General features: G+C 36.5%; 2 protein-coding genes across 2 annotated transcripts; both read left to right on the top strand.

Moving 5' to 3' along the window:
• Positions 1 to 272: 272 nt before the first annotated feature.
• Positions 273 to 800, top strand: LOC113280066 (protein TIC 20-II, chloroplastic-like). Its single transcript, XM_026528711.1, has one exon. The coding sequence runs from the start codon at positions 273 to 275 to the stop codon at positions 798 to 800; it is 528 nt and encodes a 175-aa protein (XP_026384496.1).
• A 3,427-nt stretch (positions 801 to 4,227) lies between these two features.
• On the top strand, positions 4,228 to 5,472 carry LOC113280067 (uncharacterized mitochondrial protein AtMg00810-like). Its single transcript, XM_026528712.1, has 2 exons — positions 4,228 to 4,299; positions 4,396 to 5,472. The coding sequence occupies exons 1-2, from the start codon at positions 4,228 to 4,230 to the stop codon at positions 5,470 to 5,472; spliced, it is 1,149 nt and encodes a 382-aa protein (XP_026384497.1).
• Positions 5,473 to 16,285: the final 10,813 nt, after the last annotated feature.

Raw genomic sequence — 16,285 nt, forward strand, 5'->3', positions numbered from 1 at the left:
ATCTCCTTCTTCGTTCCCCGTCAATCCATCGTTGCTATAATCATAAACAAACCTTCGGTAGAAAACCCTTTTCTTTTCATTCGTCATCAACCTTTCTCCCCTTCAGCACTCACAGATCATCATCATCATCAAGAACACCATCACTTAAACTTAAAGCCACAGCTAAACCCATAATCACGCACAAATTACAAAACCCATCACCGTTCCTTCTTCATAACCCTAACTTTTTCTCATCACCCCCATTGAAGAAGAAGACAACGCCAACAGTATGCATGGCTTCATCATCATCATCGTATCAACATGCTCAACCAATCCCAGCTACAGATAGACTAGTTTCAGTACTAGTAAATTTGATTCCGTTCTTGAACGGGTTAAAATATGGAACTTATTTATTCCACAAATACCCTATATTAGAACTACCATTTAATCCACTTATACCATTGCTGGAATTCTACAAAGCAATACCTGGTATATTTATACTCTTAACTCTTTACCTTGGGATTATTAGAGACAGGAATTTTAGTAGGTTTGTGAGGTTTAATTCACAACAAGCTTTGGTAATGGAGATCATGGTTCTGGTTCCTGAATTGGCTAAGAAAGTACTAGTGGGTGCCGATACAATGGAACAGATTGGGTTTAAGTTTGAATTGTTGAAACTTAGTCATGATGTTACGTTTATTCTGACCGTGGCCGCGTTTGTTTATGCGGTTTACAAGTGTGTTCTTGGGAGGATACCTAAGTTTCCTGGTATTAGTCATGCTGTTGAGTGGCAGATTTTCGCTATTGATAGGCAACTCTGAAGAATTTCACTGGCCGGCTATGGCTTAATGTCTTATGTCTCCATGCATTAAAACATTTATTACCTGTTTAAGCCGCAACAGCAGCTGCAATATTGGAATTCTTGTTGGATTGCTCATAGCATGCATTACCTGCTGCTTCCATTTTCTTGTTTGACATCTACATCTTGAATATATATTTGTTTCCCGTGCAAAGAGATTTGGAATATATGTATACTCCGAAGAATTCCGTTAGTACGATTATGTGGTCCAGACTTAATGCGTTCTTACATGCGTTCTTACATGATTAAACCAATAGGGTGTTTGGTGTTGAAATATACACCATATTTTTGGTATCTTTAGATATTATTCTCATATATTTTGTGTATTAATTAGCTTGTATTTTCGGTTATTCTGTTTTCTTTTTTTATTATGATGTAATCTTGTATAAAGGGTCTGTTGTAATCTGTTGATATTGAATATATTGAAACTGAGAAAACCATTCCAGAATCATCTGTGTCATGACAAGTTTTGTCATGGTATCAGAGCCAAAATCGATCTGAAACACATTTCCGCTGCAAATCAAAACCAGAGTTGTAAGGTATTCTCTTCTTTTTTAGACCGATTTTATTCCTTTTTATTTATATATCCTAGTCCAGAAATCATGTTTTTCTATCATGTCTCGTGAAGATATCTAACCCATTACTGTCAAGTTTGATGGTACCAACCATAATCACTGGTCCTTTTTGATGAGAAGTTATCTCAAAGGCAAGAATATCTGGAAGTATATTGACGGCAAAGAAAAGTGCCCTAAATCAAGCAGCAGCACTCAGAAGGATCCACAATCAAAAGATCCACCATCAAAAGATCCTATGGAAGAATGGGAAATCAACAATCATAAGATCCTCACTTGGATCGACAACACAGTGATCATTTCTATTAGTATGCAGTTAACCAGCTTTGAAGTAGCAAAAGATGCGTGGGACTTTCTCGAGAAGAGGTATACTCAAATCAATTTTTCTCAAAGGTATGAGCTTGAGCAAGACATTGGTTTGTTGAAACAACAACATGATCAGACTGTGACAGATTTTCATCAGAAATGTCACTTATTTGGAACCAACTCGCTCTCATGGAACCAAAATGGACAGCTGACATAGAGTTATGGCAGAAATATAGAGAAGAGTCTCGGCTTGTTCAATTGTTGATGGCGTTAAGAGAAGAATTTGAGTCATCCAGAGCATCAATTCTCCATCGATCTCCTCTTCCAACAGTAGAAGTTGCACTTTCTGAACTCATCGCTAAAGAAACTCGTAAAGGAATCAACCAGATGTTGAAACTGTGTTTGTTGTTCCTTCAAATTTTAATTTTCAGAGAAATTCCTCATCCTACCGTGACTTGTCTCAAGTGCAGTGTCACAATTGTAAGAATTTTGGACATTTTGCAAAGAACTGCACACTGCAACCAAGTGTACCAGTGCAAAATCCTTCTCATAGTATAATAAATCAGAATAACGTACCATCAGGCACACGTCAATGTAAGTATTGCAAGGCCATTGGACATACTGTGCATAATTGTACGTCTCCATCGTCTAGAAATATAAGAGAAAAGATAAGAACAAATGGTGCTCCTTCATAATTGGCAGGTCCTATCACTGCTGCACCAGTATTAGAGAAATTGCATGAGTCAAACAACAACCTTGCTGAGATTCAGGAGATGCTTAAACAAGCACTCTCAATTGGTAACAACTCTTCAACAGCTACTGCTTTCTCGGCTTCCTCCGGTATATTTACAACTGATTGGTTTCTAGACTCCGGTGCGTCAAATCATATGACATTTAATTCTACATTTTTTGAGAGTATGCATCCTATTGTGACACCGAAAATTCACACAGCAGATGGATCAAAAATAACTGCCAGCCATATTAGGCATGTTAAGGTTACAAATAAGATACAAATACCAGATGTCTTATTTGTTCTTCAAATCAAGATGAACCTTATTTCCATTGGTCAGCTATGTAATTAAGGGTTTAACATCTTCTTCTTTTCATCTGGCTGTGCTATACAGGATTCCAAGACAAAAAAGGCATTTTGGATAGGCCGTAGAGTTGCTTGCTTGTACCTACTAGAATTTCTTGTTATTCCCAGACAATCTAAGAACTCTATTGTTGCAGCTGTTACGTCCACTCCTTCCACTTCAGAGTCTTCCCCTTTTATTTCTTGGCACACTAAGTTAGGTCATGTTTCTTTTTCCCGTCTCACATATACGTTCAATAAAGGATTATTAGGCAGTGTTCCTATAGACAGAGATCCTCATTACATTGCTTGTAAACTTGGTAAACAAGCTGCTCTTCCATTCTGTAAAAGTAATTATGTTTCTCATGCTCCTTTTGATCTTGTTCACTCTGATGTTTGGGGAAAGGCTCCCATTGCTTCTAAGGGAGGAGCTCTTTATTATGTCATATTCATTGATGACTTTAGTCACTATACTTGGATATATTTATTTAGCTCAAGATTATATTTCTTAAGAATATATACTGAATTTTCTCAAATGATTAAAACTCAGTTTGCAAAAACCATTAAAGTCTTTCGTGCAGATCAAGGAGGTGAATACATATCCAACCCCTTCAAAGATTTTCTCAAATCTCAAGGTACAATTCTTCAACTATCTTGTACTGAAACCCCTGAGCAAAATGGTATTGCTGAACGAAAACATCGACACATTGTAGAAACTGCTAGAACCCACCTGTTATCCTCTTCCGTTCCCTCTAACTTTTGGGGAGAGTCTGTCCTCACTGCAGTATACACAATCAATCGAGTTCCAACTGTTGTTATAGGAGGAATATCTCCATATGAGTGTTTATTCAAGAAGAAACCAAATTACTCTGAGTTACGTGTCTTTGGCTCCACTTGCTTTGTTCTTCTCACAGATCGAGAACATAATAAGCTTTAGCAAAAAGAATACAATGTATGTGTTTTTAGGATATGGAATTGAGCAAAAGGGTTATCGGTGTTATCACCCTGAGATTCGTAAGTTAAGAGTTTCTCATCATGTTACGTTCTGGGAACAAATACCATTCTGGTCTCTTCCTAATAGTAAGTTTTCCTCCTTCGAATCTTTCACTTATATAGATCCTTTTGATGATTCTGCTTCTCTCAATATAGCTTCCTCACCATCAGATTCCTTTATCTCAGTTCCGAACTCAGTCATTCCTGAATCCACTTCTAAAATCACTCCAAGTATCAATGATCTTATCTATGATCACTCTATGGCACATCCTGACAATGCAACTTTGAATAGGAATCTAGTGAATGAAGTAGAGCAACTGCCTCCTCGTAATCGATGGCCGCCAGCTATGTTGTCTGATATTTATTGTTCATTAACAACTATTCTTTCTGTTTATGAACCAAATAACTACAGGGAAGCAACAACAATTCCATAATGGCAATATTCTATGGGAGATGAATTGACTGCACATAAAAATGTTGGTACATGGGATATGGTTGATTTACCTCCAGGAAAGCCTGTAGTTGGGAGAAAATAGTTTTTCAAAGTGAAAACCAAGTCAGATGGTACACTAGATCGATGTAAGTCTCGCGTTGTTGCTCAAGGTTTCACCCAGGAATATGGAATTGATTATGAAGAAACCTTTACCCCAGTTGCTCGTATGACTACTGTTCGTGCTCTTATATTTGTTGCTTCAGCTCGTAACTGGAATCTTCACCAAATGGACGTTAAGAATGAATTTCTCCATGGAGAACTTCAAGAAGAAGTTTATATGCGACCACCTCCAGGACTTGCTCATCTTCCAAATCAAGTTTGCAGGTTGCGCAAAGCATTATACGGGCTCAAACAACCATCACTTGCTTGGTTTGAAAAATTCTCTACTGCTGTTATTAGACATGGTTACACTCAAAGTCCATATGATTCAACACTTTTCACCAAATCCTCAGACAAGGGTATGGTTCTTTTACTTATATATGTCGATGATATGGTAATTACAGGTGATGACACAGATGGAATCACTGCCTTGAAATCTTACTTGAGTTCATGTTTCGAGGTGAAATATCTTGGACCATTAAAATATTTCCTTAGTATCGAAGTCGATAAATCTCCAGCTGGGTACTTAATTTCTCAAGTCAAGTATGTTTCAGACATTATTTCTCGTTCCGGGTTAACTGACAGTAAGATGGTTGAAACCCCTCTAGAGATGAATGTCAAGTTCAGTCCTACTGATGGAAAATATTTGCCAAACCCAACCTTGTACTGTCAGCTTGTAGGCAGTTTCAACTATTTGACTATCACCAGGCCAGATATCAGTTACGATGTTCATGTCGTTAGTCAGTTCATGGATGCTCCTCGTACATCCCATTTTGTTGTAGTTCTTCGTATTCTACGATATGTGAAGGGAACATTGTATCAAGGATTGAATTTGTCTTCCACGTCATACCTTTGTCTCCGTGCTTATACTGACTCAGATTGGGCTGGGGATATCACTGACAGACGATCAACAACAAGTTACTGCTTGTTCTTAGGTAACTCTCTTATTTCTTGGAGAAGCAAGAAACAATCAGTTGTCTCTCGTTCTAGTGCTGAGGCTGAATATCGAGCAATGGCTCACACCACTTCAGAATTTTTTTTATTAAGATGGCTCCTTAGTGATATGGGAATTGACAGGCTCTACTCCATTTTACTGTGACAACAAAGCAGCTATTCATATCGCATGCACATAATGATGTGTTTCATGAGCGTACAAGACACATTGAAATCGACTGCCATTTCGTACGCCATCACTTCAAGCAACAGACAATCAAGCTGCCTTATGTTTCCTCTGAATTTTAACTTGCTGATCTCTTTACGAAGCCATTATCCTCACCTAGGCTTCGTTTTTTGATAAACAACCTCAAGATAAGTTCATCACCATCTTGAGGTTGCGGGGGGGTGTTGAAATATACACCATATCTTTGGTATCTTAGATATTATTCTCATATATTTTGGAGTTAATTAGCTTGTATTTTCGGTTATTCTGTTTTCCTTTTTTATTATGATGTAATCTTGTATAAAGGGTCTGTTGTAATCTCTTGATATTGAATATACTAAAACTGAGAAAACCATTCCAGAATCATCCGTGTCATGACAAGTTTTGTCATTTGGATACCAAAGAAGAAGATGTTTGGGTACCTTTGAAAGTGACTTTTCAAACTTTTAGATGCAACAAAAATTAGAAGTTAGTTTTGGCCATAGAACTTTAAAACGACTTCTAGAAAATAACAACAAACTTAAAACTGATATTCTATATGGGAAATGGTACTGATAAAGACTGAACTCACAACAAAATTTTCACGCAAAACGATTTGCAAGATAGAATTACCAAGTACTAGTTTTTAAGTCATACCTGCGTTATGACATCTCATTGTTTATGTAGTTGCAGAAAATCCTACACTACACCCCTCATATGATTTCATTAACACTCAACTCATTTTTAGATTAACAATCTTAATTTTATTGATGAATCTTTGAACAATCTTACAAGAAAAGATAAAGGAATCAAGAATAACCACTGCTCTATATTTTCTCTCTCCTATTTACTTGTTTCTTACTCAAAAAAGATCTCTTTCTTTCCTTTAAAATTGAACGACTATTTATAGGGAAGTACCTAGTGGATGACAGCTAATCTGTCCTTTATTTTCGGATATGTCTTGCGACATTCGCAACCTCACAAATATTAATCTCGCAAACTTTATTATTTTCGCAGAATCATTACATTCTTCTCATGATTTTAGCTGACGTCGTTTATTATATCACTTCTAAAATTGTTATGTGACGCTGTTGTGTTGTGTTGTTGATAATTTCGCTGAGGCATTATTGTTGCGAGATTCTGATCCTACATCTTGCCTCTTCTCATATCTTCTCTGCAAAGTAGAGAATGATGTGAGAGATGTCGCAACTGTTCATCTCTTCATATTCTGCATTTATCACACGTATTCTTTCTTCCATCTATTTCTTGACACGTCTTCTGTAACCGCTGCTTTTCAACCGCTCATGTCTTTTCGTCTTAATGGTGTTTATTTCTTCGAGTAAAAAATCTTCTTTATATATTCTTCTTACTTTTCTTTCCACTTTCTTTTTACTTTCTCTTCTTTTTTTATTCTCTCATCTCTGCAACTCTATTGTTCTTCCGTAAGTTCCGCTACTGTAATCCTTCCCTCTTCAATCTTCTTACTTTTTATTCATTCCCATACTTTATATTCAAATATGCCTCCAAGTGGCCATAAACATGAGAAAAACTTAAAAGACGTCCAAAAAGATCTTGCAGAGAAAGGTTTCACACTTTCTACCATTCCTGGTGAAAGTGCCAAATCAATTTTTCTATCAAACTTTTCTCTGATCAATATTGTGATGATCAATCAATCATAATTTCGCTAAGTCAAATTCTCGCAGGTCTCCCCATTCCTCTTTATGACCCAGATATTCCTCTGTTCTATGAAATTCTTGCTCACTCGGGATTTTTGCGAGCTATTTTCCAATTGAGTGGGGATTGCATCCGTCTGATGTTAGAGTTCGCTAATCGTGGTGCTGGTAAAGGATCTCTATACTCCAAAGAACTTAGGGATCCTAAATTCGCAGATTTGGAGATAATTGCTGAGAAATACACAGTAGCGAGTTTCTTTGAAAATTATGAATTGATCTCCATGAAGAAAGAGAATACTCGCTGGGGTATTCGTTTGAAAAGAAAAGATAACATTGATGAAGCCAAAATACTCATGCAAGACATTGATTGGCATTCTGGTAAAAACACAACTCCTCGCCAATCCAAAGATGATAAATGGTGTGTTTTTCCCTTGATGCTAAAAGGACCTTACATTGCTGGGTCAAATGTTCTTCCTGAGAATCTCGCTACCTATCAACCTTGGGTATTCTCTTGGACCGAGAAGGAGAAAGAGGTATGTTTCTTCCAGTTTTGCTCACTTTATATTTCTTTATTTTTCTTTACTCTTTTGTTCGCTGACTCTTGTGACATTCTACAGATCCAAAAACTGAAAGATAGTTATAACAGGATTGGGAAGACTTGTACCTTGTTAGCTCTTCCCTCATATACAGATGAGGTAAGAAATATTCTCTTATTTCTAAACAGTATACTGTTGTTTCCATTTCTTATTTCTATCTGTGTGTGAAGGTTATTGCTGAAATAGAAGAACCTGCCAATGTTACGAAGACTAGTGATAAAGATAAAGGTGCTCTTCGCAGGGAAAAACCAACTTCTCCTCCTTCAAAGAAAAGAAAAGTCCGTTCTTACTCTCCTTCAAATATTCCTTCTCATGAAAACTCTGAGGATGATGAGGATAATGATGACCTTGCTGCAAATGAAGATTCTCCATCTGAATCGTCTATGGCTAAACTCTCTGGCCTCTTTTCTGATTCTTTGAAAGGAATGGGAGATAGTCAATTCGCTAATACCTGTAAATCTCTCGCTACAATTTGCGATGTTCCTTTGTTGGATGGTGATAATTCTTTTCGCGGAGTTTCTAGATCAGTGACTCCCAATTTCCTGCATTCTCTTAATAGTCTGGTATGGCTTTCACTCTTTTACTTCTTCATTGTTTTAACTCAAAATCTCTTTCTATTTTAATACTTTTTATATTTTCTCGCAGGATGGAAAAACTTCTTTTGCTGTTTCCTCAGATCTGGAGAGGAGACGCAAAATTCTTGAAAAGAAGAATCTTCAATTTTGCACAAAGAATGAGGAACTGGAAGCTGAAGTCAAATGTCTTCGCGAGAAAAATAGACAACTAGAAATTGATTCTTCTTCGTATAAGAACAAAATCTCTAGTCTTCAGCAAGCTGATAATCAGCTCTATGGTATGTTACTTTTCTCCTTTCCCTTCATTCATTCATCCTTTTGTTTTATCTTATTTAATTGATCCTTTTTGCATACATTTATGGTCTTTCTGATGAAGCTACCATTCTTCGTTCATTTCCTAATGCCTTGGATAATGATACCTTTCTTGAGCGTCTTAATAAATCTTTAAATAGTTTCTCAAATGATAAAATTTCGTCTCTTTCCCTGAATGAGCTAAGATCCAAATTTCGCCTTTTAGAAATTGACCATAGATCTAGTTTAGGCTTAGCCAACCGATTTAAGCGTCTCCTTCTTAATTCTAAAGAGAAAATCAATGAATTGAGAACCAAAATTAGCGGTCTCATAGATGATAAGGATCGCATCTCTGATCAAGGTGCTAAGGCTTTGGCGAAATTCCAAGAGACCCTTCTTGAAGTTCAACTTGAACGAGATGAAGCTAACCGCAAGAACATCGAGCTCTGCGAAAGAGAAAACCAAATTCGTTCTCGTCTTCTTATAAGTAATGAGGATGAATTCGCTTGGGCTGCAAAAATCTTAGACGATGCCAGAAAAGATTTAGGTGTAAATGTTAGTCTCCAAGTTGAGCATACAGCCATGATTAGAGATATGATTTATGACAGAGAAGGTTATTAACTGTTCTTCTTTACTAATCTTTTGTTTCTTATGAATTTTGATCAAGTTATTAGTTGATTGCCTTTTGCTCGCAGATTCTGAAAGTAGATATCTTGAAAAGATTGAGGAACTTGAAGTTGAAAAAGAGGAACTCGTAAAGAATCTTTCTTCTCGCAACGACAAGTATTCTAGATTAAAGAATCAAATCAAGATCACTGTTGCGAACTTTAAGAATGATTCTATGCATTTTCGCAATCAAACTATCCAAATGGTTTGTGATGACCATAGTATTCCTCATTCTGATTATCCTTGTCTCTTGGAGGAGATCCCAAAGAATATTCCCAGTCTGATTATTTCTGATAGAGAAGCTGATGATGAAGAATCTGATGGTGATGAAGGTTCTGATGGAGATGAAAGTTCTGATGCAGACGAAGAAGGGAACAAGTCTGATGAAGATGATGAAGGATCAACTAAGAAGTAGTCTTTGTTTCTTTCTTTGATCTTATGTAATACTTGTACATTTATTCCTTCTTTCTGTATATTTGCGAATTCTTTTGGTTCCTCATATTCCTTAATATATGAGTTTCTTTCATTTTGACCTGCATTCATTAAAACAATTCTTCCTTGCAATACAATTAATCGATATAATCATATGAGTTGAAATTTTGTGTAAATCTATCATATGGAGACAAATAACATTTTCTGATTTCATTCATTCCCATACTTACCTCTGTTATTTGTATCCAAATGAGAGATTTTGCAGATTTTTCTTATTTTCTTCCTCAACTTTGCAGTTATTTATGTCTAATTTCACAATCTTACGCGAAGTGAATTTTGATTGTTTTCAAAATCTCATTGCTGTGTGGTCTTATTTTTCCTTCCTAATTAAAGGTTATTATGCCACCTCTTGTCATTGCGGCAAAATCGCAGGACGTTCTTGCACTTTCATGCAAAAACCCATTGATCTTGCCTTAACTTTTTCTTTTGTATTATGGCCTCTTCAGGAATGTTGCGACAATATGACATGCCTAAATATTCTTGCGAAAATAAAGCCCCATGACATTGCCGTATTGCGACGAAATTGCAGGACGTCTTCGCACTTTCATTCGAAAACCCATTGATCTCGTCTTATATTTTTCTTTTGTATTATTGCCTCTTCAGGATTGTTGCACAAATATGACAAGTCTTAATACCCTTGCGAGTAAAAAGCCTCATGACATTTGCGTCTTAAGACAATTATCAGCTCCCTAATGGAGGGTGTCGCCCTTATCTTCCCCATGGTTCCCCCTTCAAGGAGGCGTACCTCTACCATACACGGTTGGCTCCTCCCATCCGGTCTTAACAACAACCAGTTGTTTTCGCAGCCTCTTATCCCTTTTACCTATAGGGTTTATGGTTACGAGACTGCACCCTAAGTGGGGCTTTCTTCGGTCATAGTGTAGTATAAGCCAAGACTTGTCAAGAATAGCAAGGTACGCTTCAAATGCCCCTAGCACTCTTGACTCAACCGTGTACCTCGGCGCCTTGATCAGATTTTGCACTCCTTGGGAGAGTCCTTATTACCTTAGTCACCCAACCTAAGTCATATGCTTAAGCTGAGAATCCAAGGTGCCTCTCCCAGATGGGCTTTATTGACCCCAAATCTCCATAACTCAGGTTCCGGTGGCGGTGTGGCCTTTCCCTGAGCCATGCAACAGGTATCCCCTTATATGAAGAACTTTAGGTCTTATATTTTCCTCTTGCGAAATTGTATTCGCGAACTAGGGTGTACGCCATAAAGTTTTTCCCCTTTCTCTTTTGTCATTGTTCTCTGATTGTCTTCTGTAAAATTTATTATCTCTGCGAGATTCTCGCACATCATCATATCGTATTTGCATTTCACAATCTCAATTTTGTCATTCAATAAAATGTATTTTGAGAATTTTACTTATTGCGAGAGTGTCGCAACAAATTAATCATTCATACATTTCTTATTTTTATTACCTTTGCCATCCTCTGCTTCTTTGTTATTTTCTGCTACTGCTTCCTTGGTAGTAGTATGTTCATCATTTTTGTTATTCTGAGCTAGCATTAGTTTCGCAACATATCTTCTTCTTTTCGTTCGATTGCATCCACCATCAACCTCTCACTTCTTTGTGTCTCTTTGATTTTGTGTCGCCAATTTTCCTTCTTGTTTGCTCTTCCTTCGCAAGATTCTATCTCAGTTTCGTAACACCTCTTTCCTTCAACCCAATCTCCCTTTATGATTCCTACACCGCTGGGGTGAGGGAATTTGATGCACTGGTGGAAAGTTGAAGCTACACCTAAAATCCCATGTAGACAAGGTCGACCAATTAATGCATTGTAAGGTGACTCTACATCAACGACACAGAATAGGATTTCAGAAGATATCCCCTTCAATGGAATTCACATAGTAACCTCCCCTTTAGGCTTGTTGGCAGTACCATTAAAACCATATATCTTATATGTTGATGGTATAAGATCATCATCTCTTCCTCCCACAGTTTTATAAGTATGATAAAATAAGATATTCACAGAGCTTCCAGTATCGATTAGAATCTTATTAATTTCCCATGAATCTTCAGCTTCATCATCCTCATCTTCTTTCGGTTTTGGATTAATTTCTAGTTTTACTACCAATGGATTATCATGTACCTCTTCACCTTCCGGGATTTCTTCTGCGGTAAAAGAAATAATCTGTTTTTGCCATTCCTTTAGTCGCGAGATTTTCGCAATATTCATAATTTATCTTCCATCGTTATCTCTTGCGAACACTCTACTCAAAACATTGTCATGAAAATCTTCAATTGTCTTGTATGAATGTATGATAGAGTGACAAAATAGATTCTTTGTTTTTGCACCAACTTCTATGAAGAATATTTCCTTCTTTTTCATCATGTTTACTTTGTGATGTTCTGGTGGTGGTGGCAATGGTTGAGATTGTGGTTGACCTACCAAAAAGTGGTTTAGTTTTCCTTGATCTGTCATTCTCAGAATAATTCTTTCTGCAATCATTTGTTGTATGTCCATGAAAATGATGATAAGAACATAACTCATGGCTTCTGTGGTTTGGAGGTGGTTCCGTTCCCATGTTCCATGGTGTTGGTATATTATCCATCAAAATTATAGCTTCCCATATTTTCTCCACACTTGCATTTAGAGGTGGCATCTTGATTTCTTTCCATACTACCTTGTGACCCCATTGTCCTCTATTATAGTTTTGTCTTTGACCTCCAAAAGTTTCTTGTGGTTGATCGAGTCTTTGAATCTTGTTATTTCCACCACGATTGTAGAAATTTCTTTCTCCTTCATACTCCTCTTGATCTCGGCTTCCCATAGCAACCAGTTTCTGTTGATTGTTACCCGTCACCTTCTCTTGTTGTACTTGTGAAGTATTCGCTACTGTGTTTATTAGCTTGGGTAATAAGCTTGCATTCGCTGTTTGTGAACATGTTTTCGCAACTGGGTATGATTCCATTTCATTTTTCCTTTCCTCTAGAGAAATATATTCTTCTTAAAGTTCTCGCAATTCAGTCATTGTGATCGTATTCTTGACTCTGAAAATTTAGACATACAATAGGTTGGTTGCAAACATAGCATTGATAAATGATAATATAAGATATCTCTCATCTACACTGCCAGCCATTTCACTACACATAGTCCTCCATATTTTAGTTAGGTGCTTCAAACTTTCACCAATCCTTTGTTTTAATCCAAACACGTCTTCAATACCAGGTCGCGAAGAATTATTACTTATATATGCCCCCAGGAATGTAGTCTGCAAATGATTGAATGATGTTATTGTATTCTTTGGTGGACTTTCGAACCATTTTAACGCCTCCCCTGTTAAGCTGGATGCGAAATACTTGCATAATACAACATCATGATTTTCCCATTGAAACATGCACCTCACGTAGGCTTTAATGTGTTGAATTGCACAAGTTGTTCCATCAAAAATGCTGGTTAATGCGGACATATTGCATTTCGGTGGTATTCCTCCTAATTGTACTTCCCTTGTAAATGGAGTTTTCGCAGCTTCTTCTATAGCTTCATCCAATTGTCTTCTGCCTACTTCTCCTCTATTATTTAGCATTCCTCTCATTTCTTCTAACTCTTTCAAGATTTGTTATTTACACTTGAATTTTGATCCATTGGTATTTTTAATTTCGCCTCCCTTCTACTGTGTTCATGTCTTTCTTCTCACGCGAAAATTTCCATTTCTTCTTCATTATCCTCATCTCGTCTTCTTCTGGGAGTCTCTTCTTCATCTCTATCTTGAATTCTCATATGATTATATCTCTCATTTTCCCTTTCATGATTTTGTTTATTTATTATTCATTCCATTCGCTGTCTTTCAGCCATCCTCTGTATTCTATCATACTCTTCATTGATATTATCGTTATTCCGATTTTGTGTACGCCTTCTTTCTCGATTGTCGTGATTGTTCTGGCGAATTGTCTCCTGAAGCTCTTGTTCTTCCATTTCCGCTCTCAATCTTTCACGTTCGCAAATTAAACGTGCTTGTTCAGCATAATGTCTTTCAATTTCTTCTTCAATCGTATGTTGATTTCGTTGAGTTTCTCTTTCATGTAAAATTCTCCTTCCTTCCTCTCGATTTCCTTCGCCATCTTGGTCATTTCGTCCCTGACTTTGTCCGTTCTCTTGATTTCTACAATTTTGCCTATCATCAAAAGTTTCATTTTGTGGAACGTAACGATCATCAGTTCTTTCTCTATTTTCACGATATTCTTCATTAGGATTTGATATTTCTTCTTGAATATTGTTTCCAGCATTAATTGTGGGTGAGTTTCGCCTCATTTCTCTTCTAGTCGATCTTGAATATGATTTTGTAATAATTCTCGATCTTCTACTTTGTAGTCTCATATTTTCCATCCTTAATTCATGATTTTGTCTTGTTAAATTTGCACGTTCTTCTGCCTCAGCTCTTCTTTGTTCGTGTATTCTTCGTCTCAACGTTTCTAACGCTCCAATTTCCTCATCTCCATGAATTATTCCTTCATCTGCTTCTTGATTTCTCTCTACCTGTCTATGGTTTCTGGTTTGTTGATTTTCTTCTACTTCTTCTGCTGAATTTGATTGCCAAGTGTGTATACTCACCCTATCATAATCTGTATTCCTCCCTTGTACTAGTGTTTGTTGAACTGGTGGTTGAATTTGATTTTCTCTATTACTTCTCATTCTAGTAGATTCTCCCATTTCACTTCTTTCCCTTCCAGCAATTCTCTTGCTTCTTCTAACAGTAGTTGGTTGTTCTGATGTATTTCTTCTTCTAGCCATTTCTTCAATGTTAACGAATTGCAAGAAATTATGTAAAATTATTAATCAATCACTCCAAATCTTCACAAATCTCAATATTAATCTTCCATTTTTTCTAGAATAATATTCAATATTCCCTGTTTCTAGCGCCATTATGTAGTTGCAGGAAATCCTACACTACACCCCTCACATGATTTCATTAACACTCAACTCATTTTTAGATTAATAATCTTAATTTTATTGATGAATTTTTGAACAATCTTACAAGAAAAACCACTGCTCTAGATTTTCTCTCTCCTATTTACTTGTTTCTTACTCAAAAAAGATCTCTCTCTTTCCTTTACAATTGAACGACTATTTATAGGGAAGTACCTAGTGGATGACAGCTAATTTGTCCTTTATTTTCGGATATGTCTTGCGACATTCTCGCAACCTTACAAATATTAATCTCGCAAACTTTCTTATTTTCGCATAATCATTACATTCTTCTCATGATTTTAGCTGACGTCGTTTATTATATCACTTCTAAAATTGTTCTGCGACGCTGTTGTGTTGTGTTGTTGATAATTTCGCTGAGGCATTATTGTTGCGAGATTCTGATCCTATATTTTACTTAAGCAGATGCAGAACCACATCAATCATGAAAACATATGCATCACAAGTCCAGTAACATTACCATATGAAAAACATCGTACAAATCTAGTCTTTACCTCAATGCTCAAGTATACTTTATGAGTTCCGGTTGTTCTATGTCTCTGTTGTTCATTACAAGCCTCCGTTTTTCATGTTCCTATCACTTTTTTAATTTGCTACGGGCATAAGTACCCGAGTTTAGTGAAACTAGGCTTTCCACGTAACTGTTTGCATCAACGAGCCATAGATTGCATGAAAAATTGAGTTCTCTGAAACTTGAATGCTTTGGGTTGTATATAACTAACTTACTGCGATTTCTTAGTAGAAACTGATCATTCTTTAAAGACCACATAAGCCCCAAGTCGAAGTTTCTCATTATACCCAGGATTCTTGAACTCCATGATCTTGCATCACCCAAACTTTCAAAACAATCCTGAGTCTGAACAAAGAATTGTATTAATGGAATTATTACGACATTTATATCCAACATCCAGAGCGTGTACAACGTAGCCTGTTGTACACGATACTTCCCTGTTTAGACTAAACTTGTCTCTATTTGGAAATACTTGTATTGTAGGCAATCATATCTTTAGAAACACTTGCATCTTAAAATTAGAGCCTCTGCATGATCTTTCAACGAAATTGAAACCATTCTATTTGCGTGAGGAATTACGATTAATCATGTAGCAGCCAATAGCATAAAGTTTTGTTCATTGTCCAAGTTTTGAGATCATAACAACAGAGAGTCGGATAATTTCGGCAATGGAATATTAGTTCGTTGTTCCTTGTAAGGGCTCAAAGTATATCAGATCTTTCCAGTACGGCTTTAATATCTATATTAATAAATGCATACAGAATCAACTAGTTTTACGTGGCTAACAGCTTTTGGTATCAAAAACAGGGAAGCAAAACCACATTTGAGATCACCCAAACACAGAAAAACATATTTTCTTTTTAAATAGAATGCCTAATAATATTAACAGACATGTCTAAAAATAATGAACTTCAAACATGCCGATGAAAAAATATTTTGACATGGTTGCAAGCATAATAGACTTAAAACTGATGTTATATATGGGAAATGATATTATAAAGACTGGACTAATAACAAAATTTTCACTCAAAACGA

The sequence above is a fragment of the Papaver somniferum genome, chromosome 5 (genome assembly GCF_003573695.1).
Source record: "Papaver somniferum cultivar HN1 chromosome 5, ASM357369v1, whole genome shotgun sequence".
Classification (NCBI taxonomy): domain Eukaryota; kingdom Viridiplantae; phylum Streptophyta; class Magnoliopsida; order Ranunculales; family Papaveraceae; genus Papaver; species Papaver somniferum.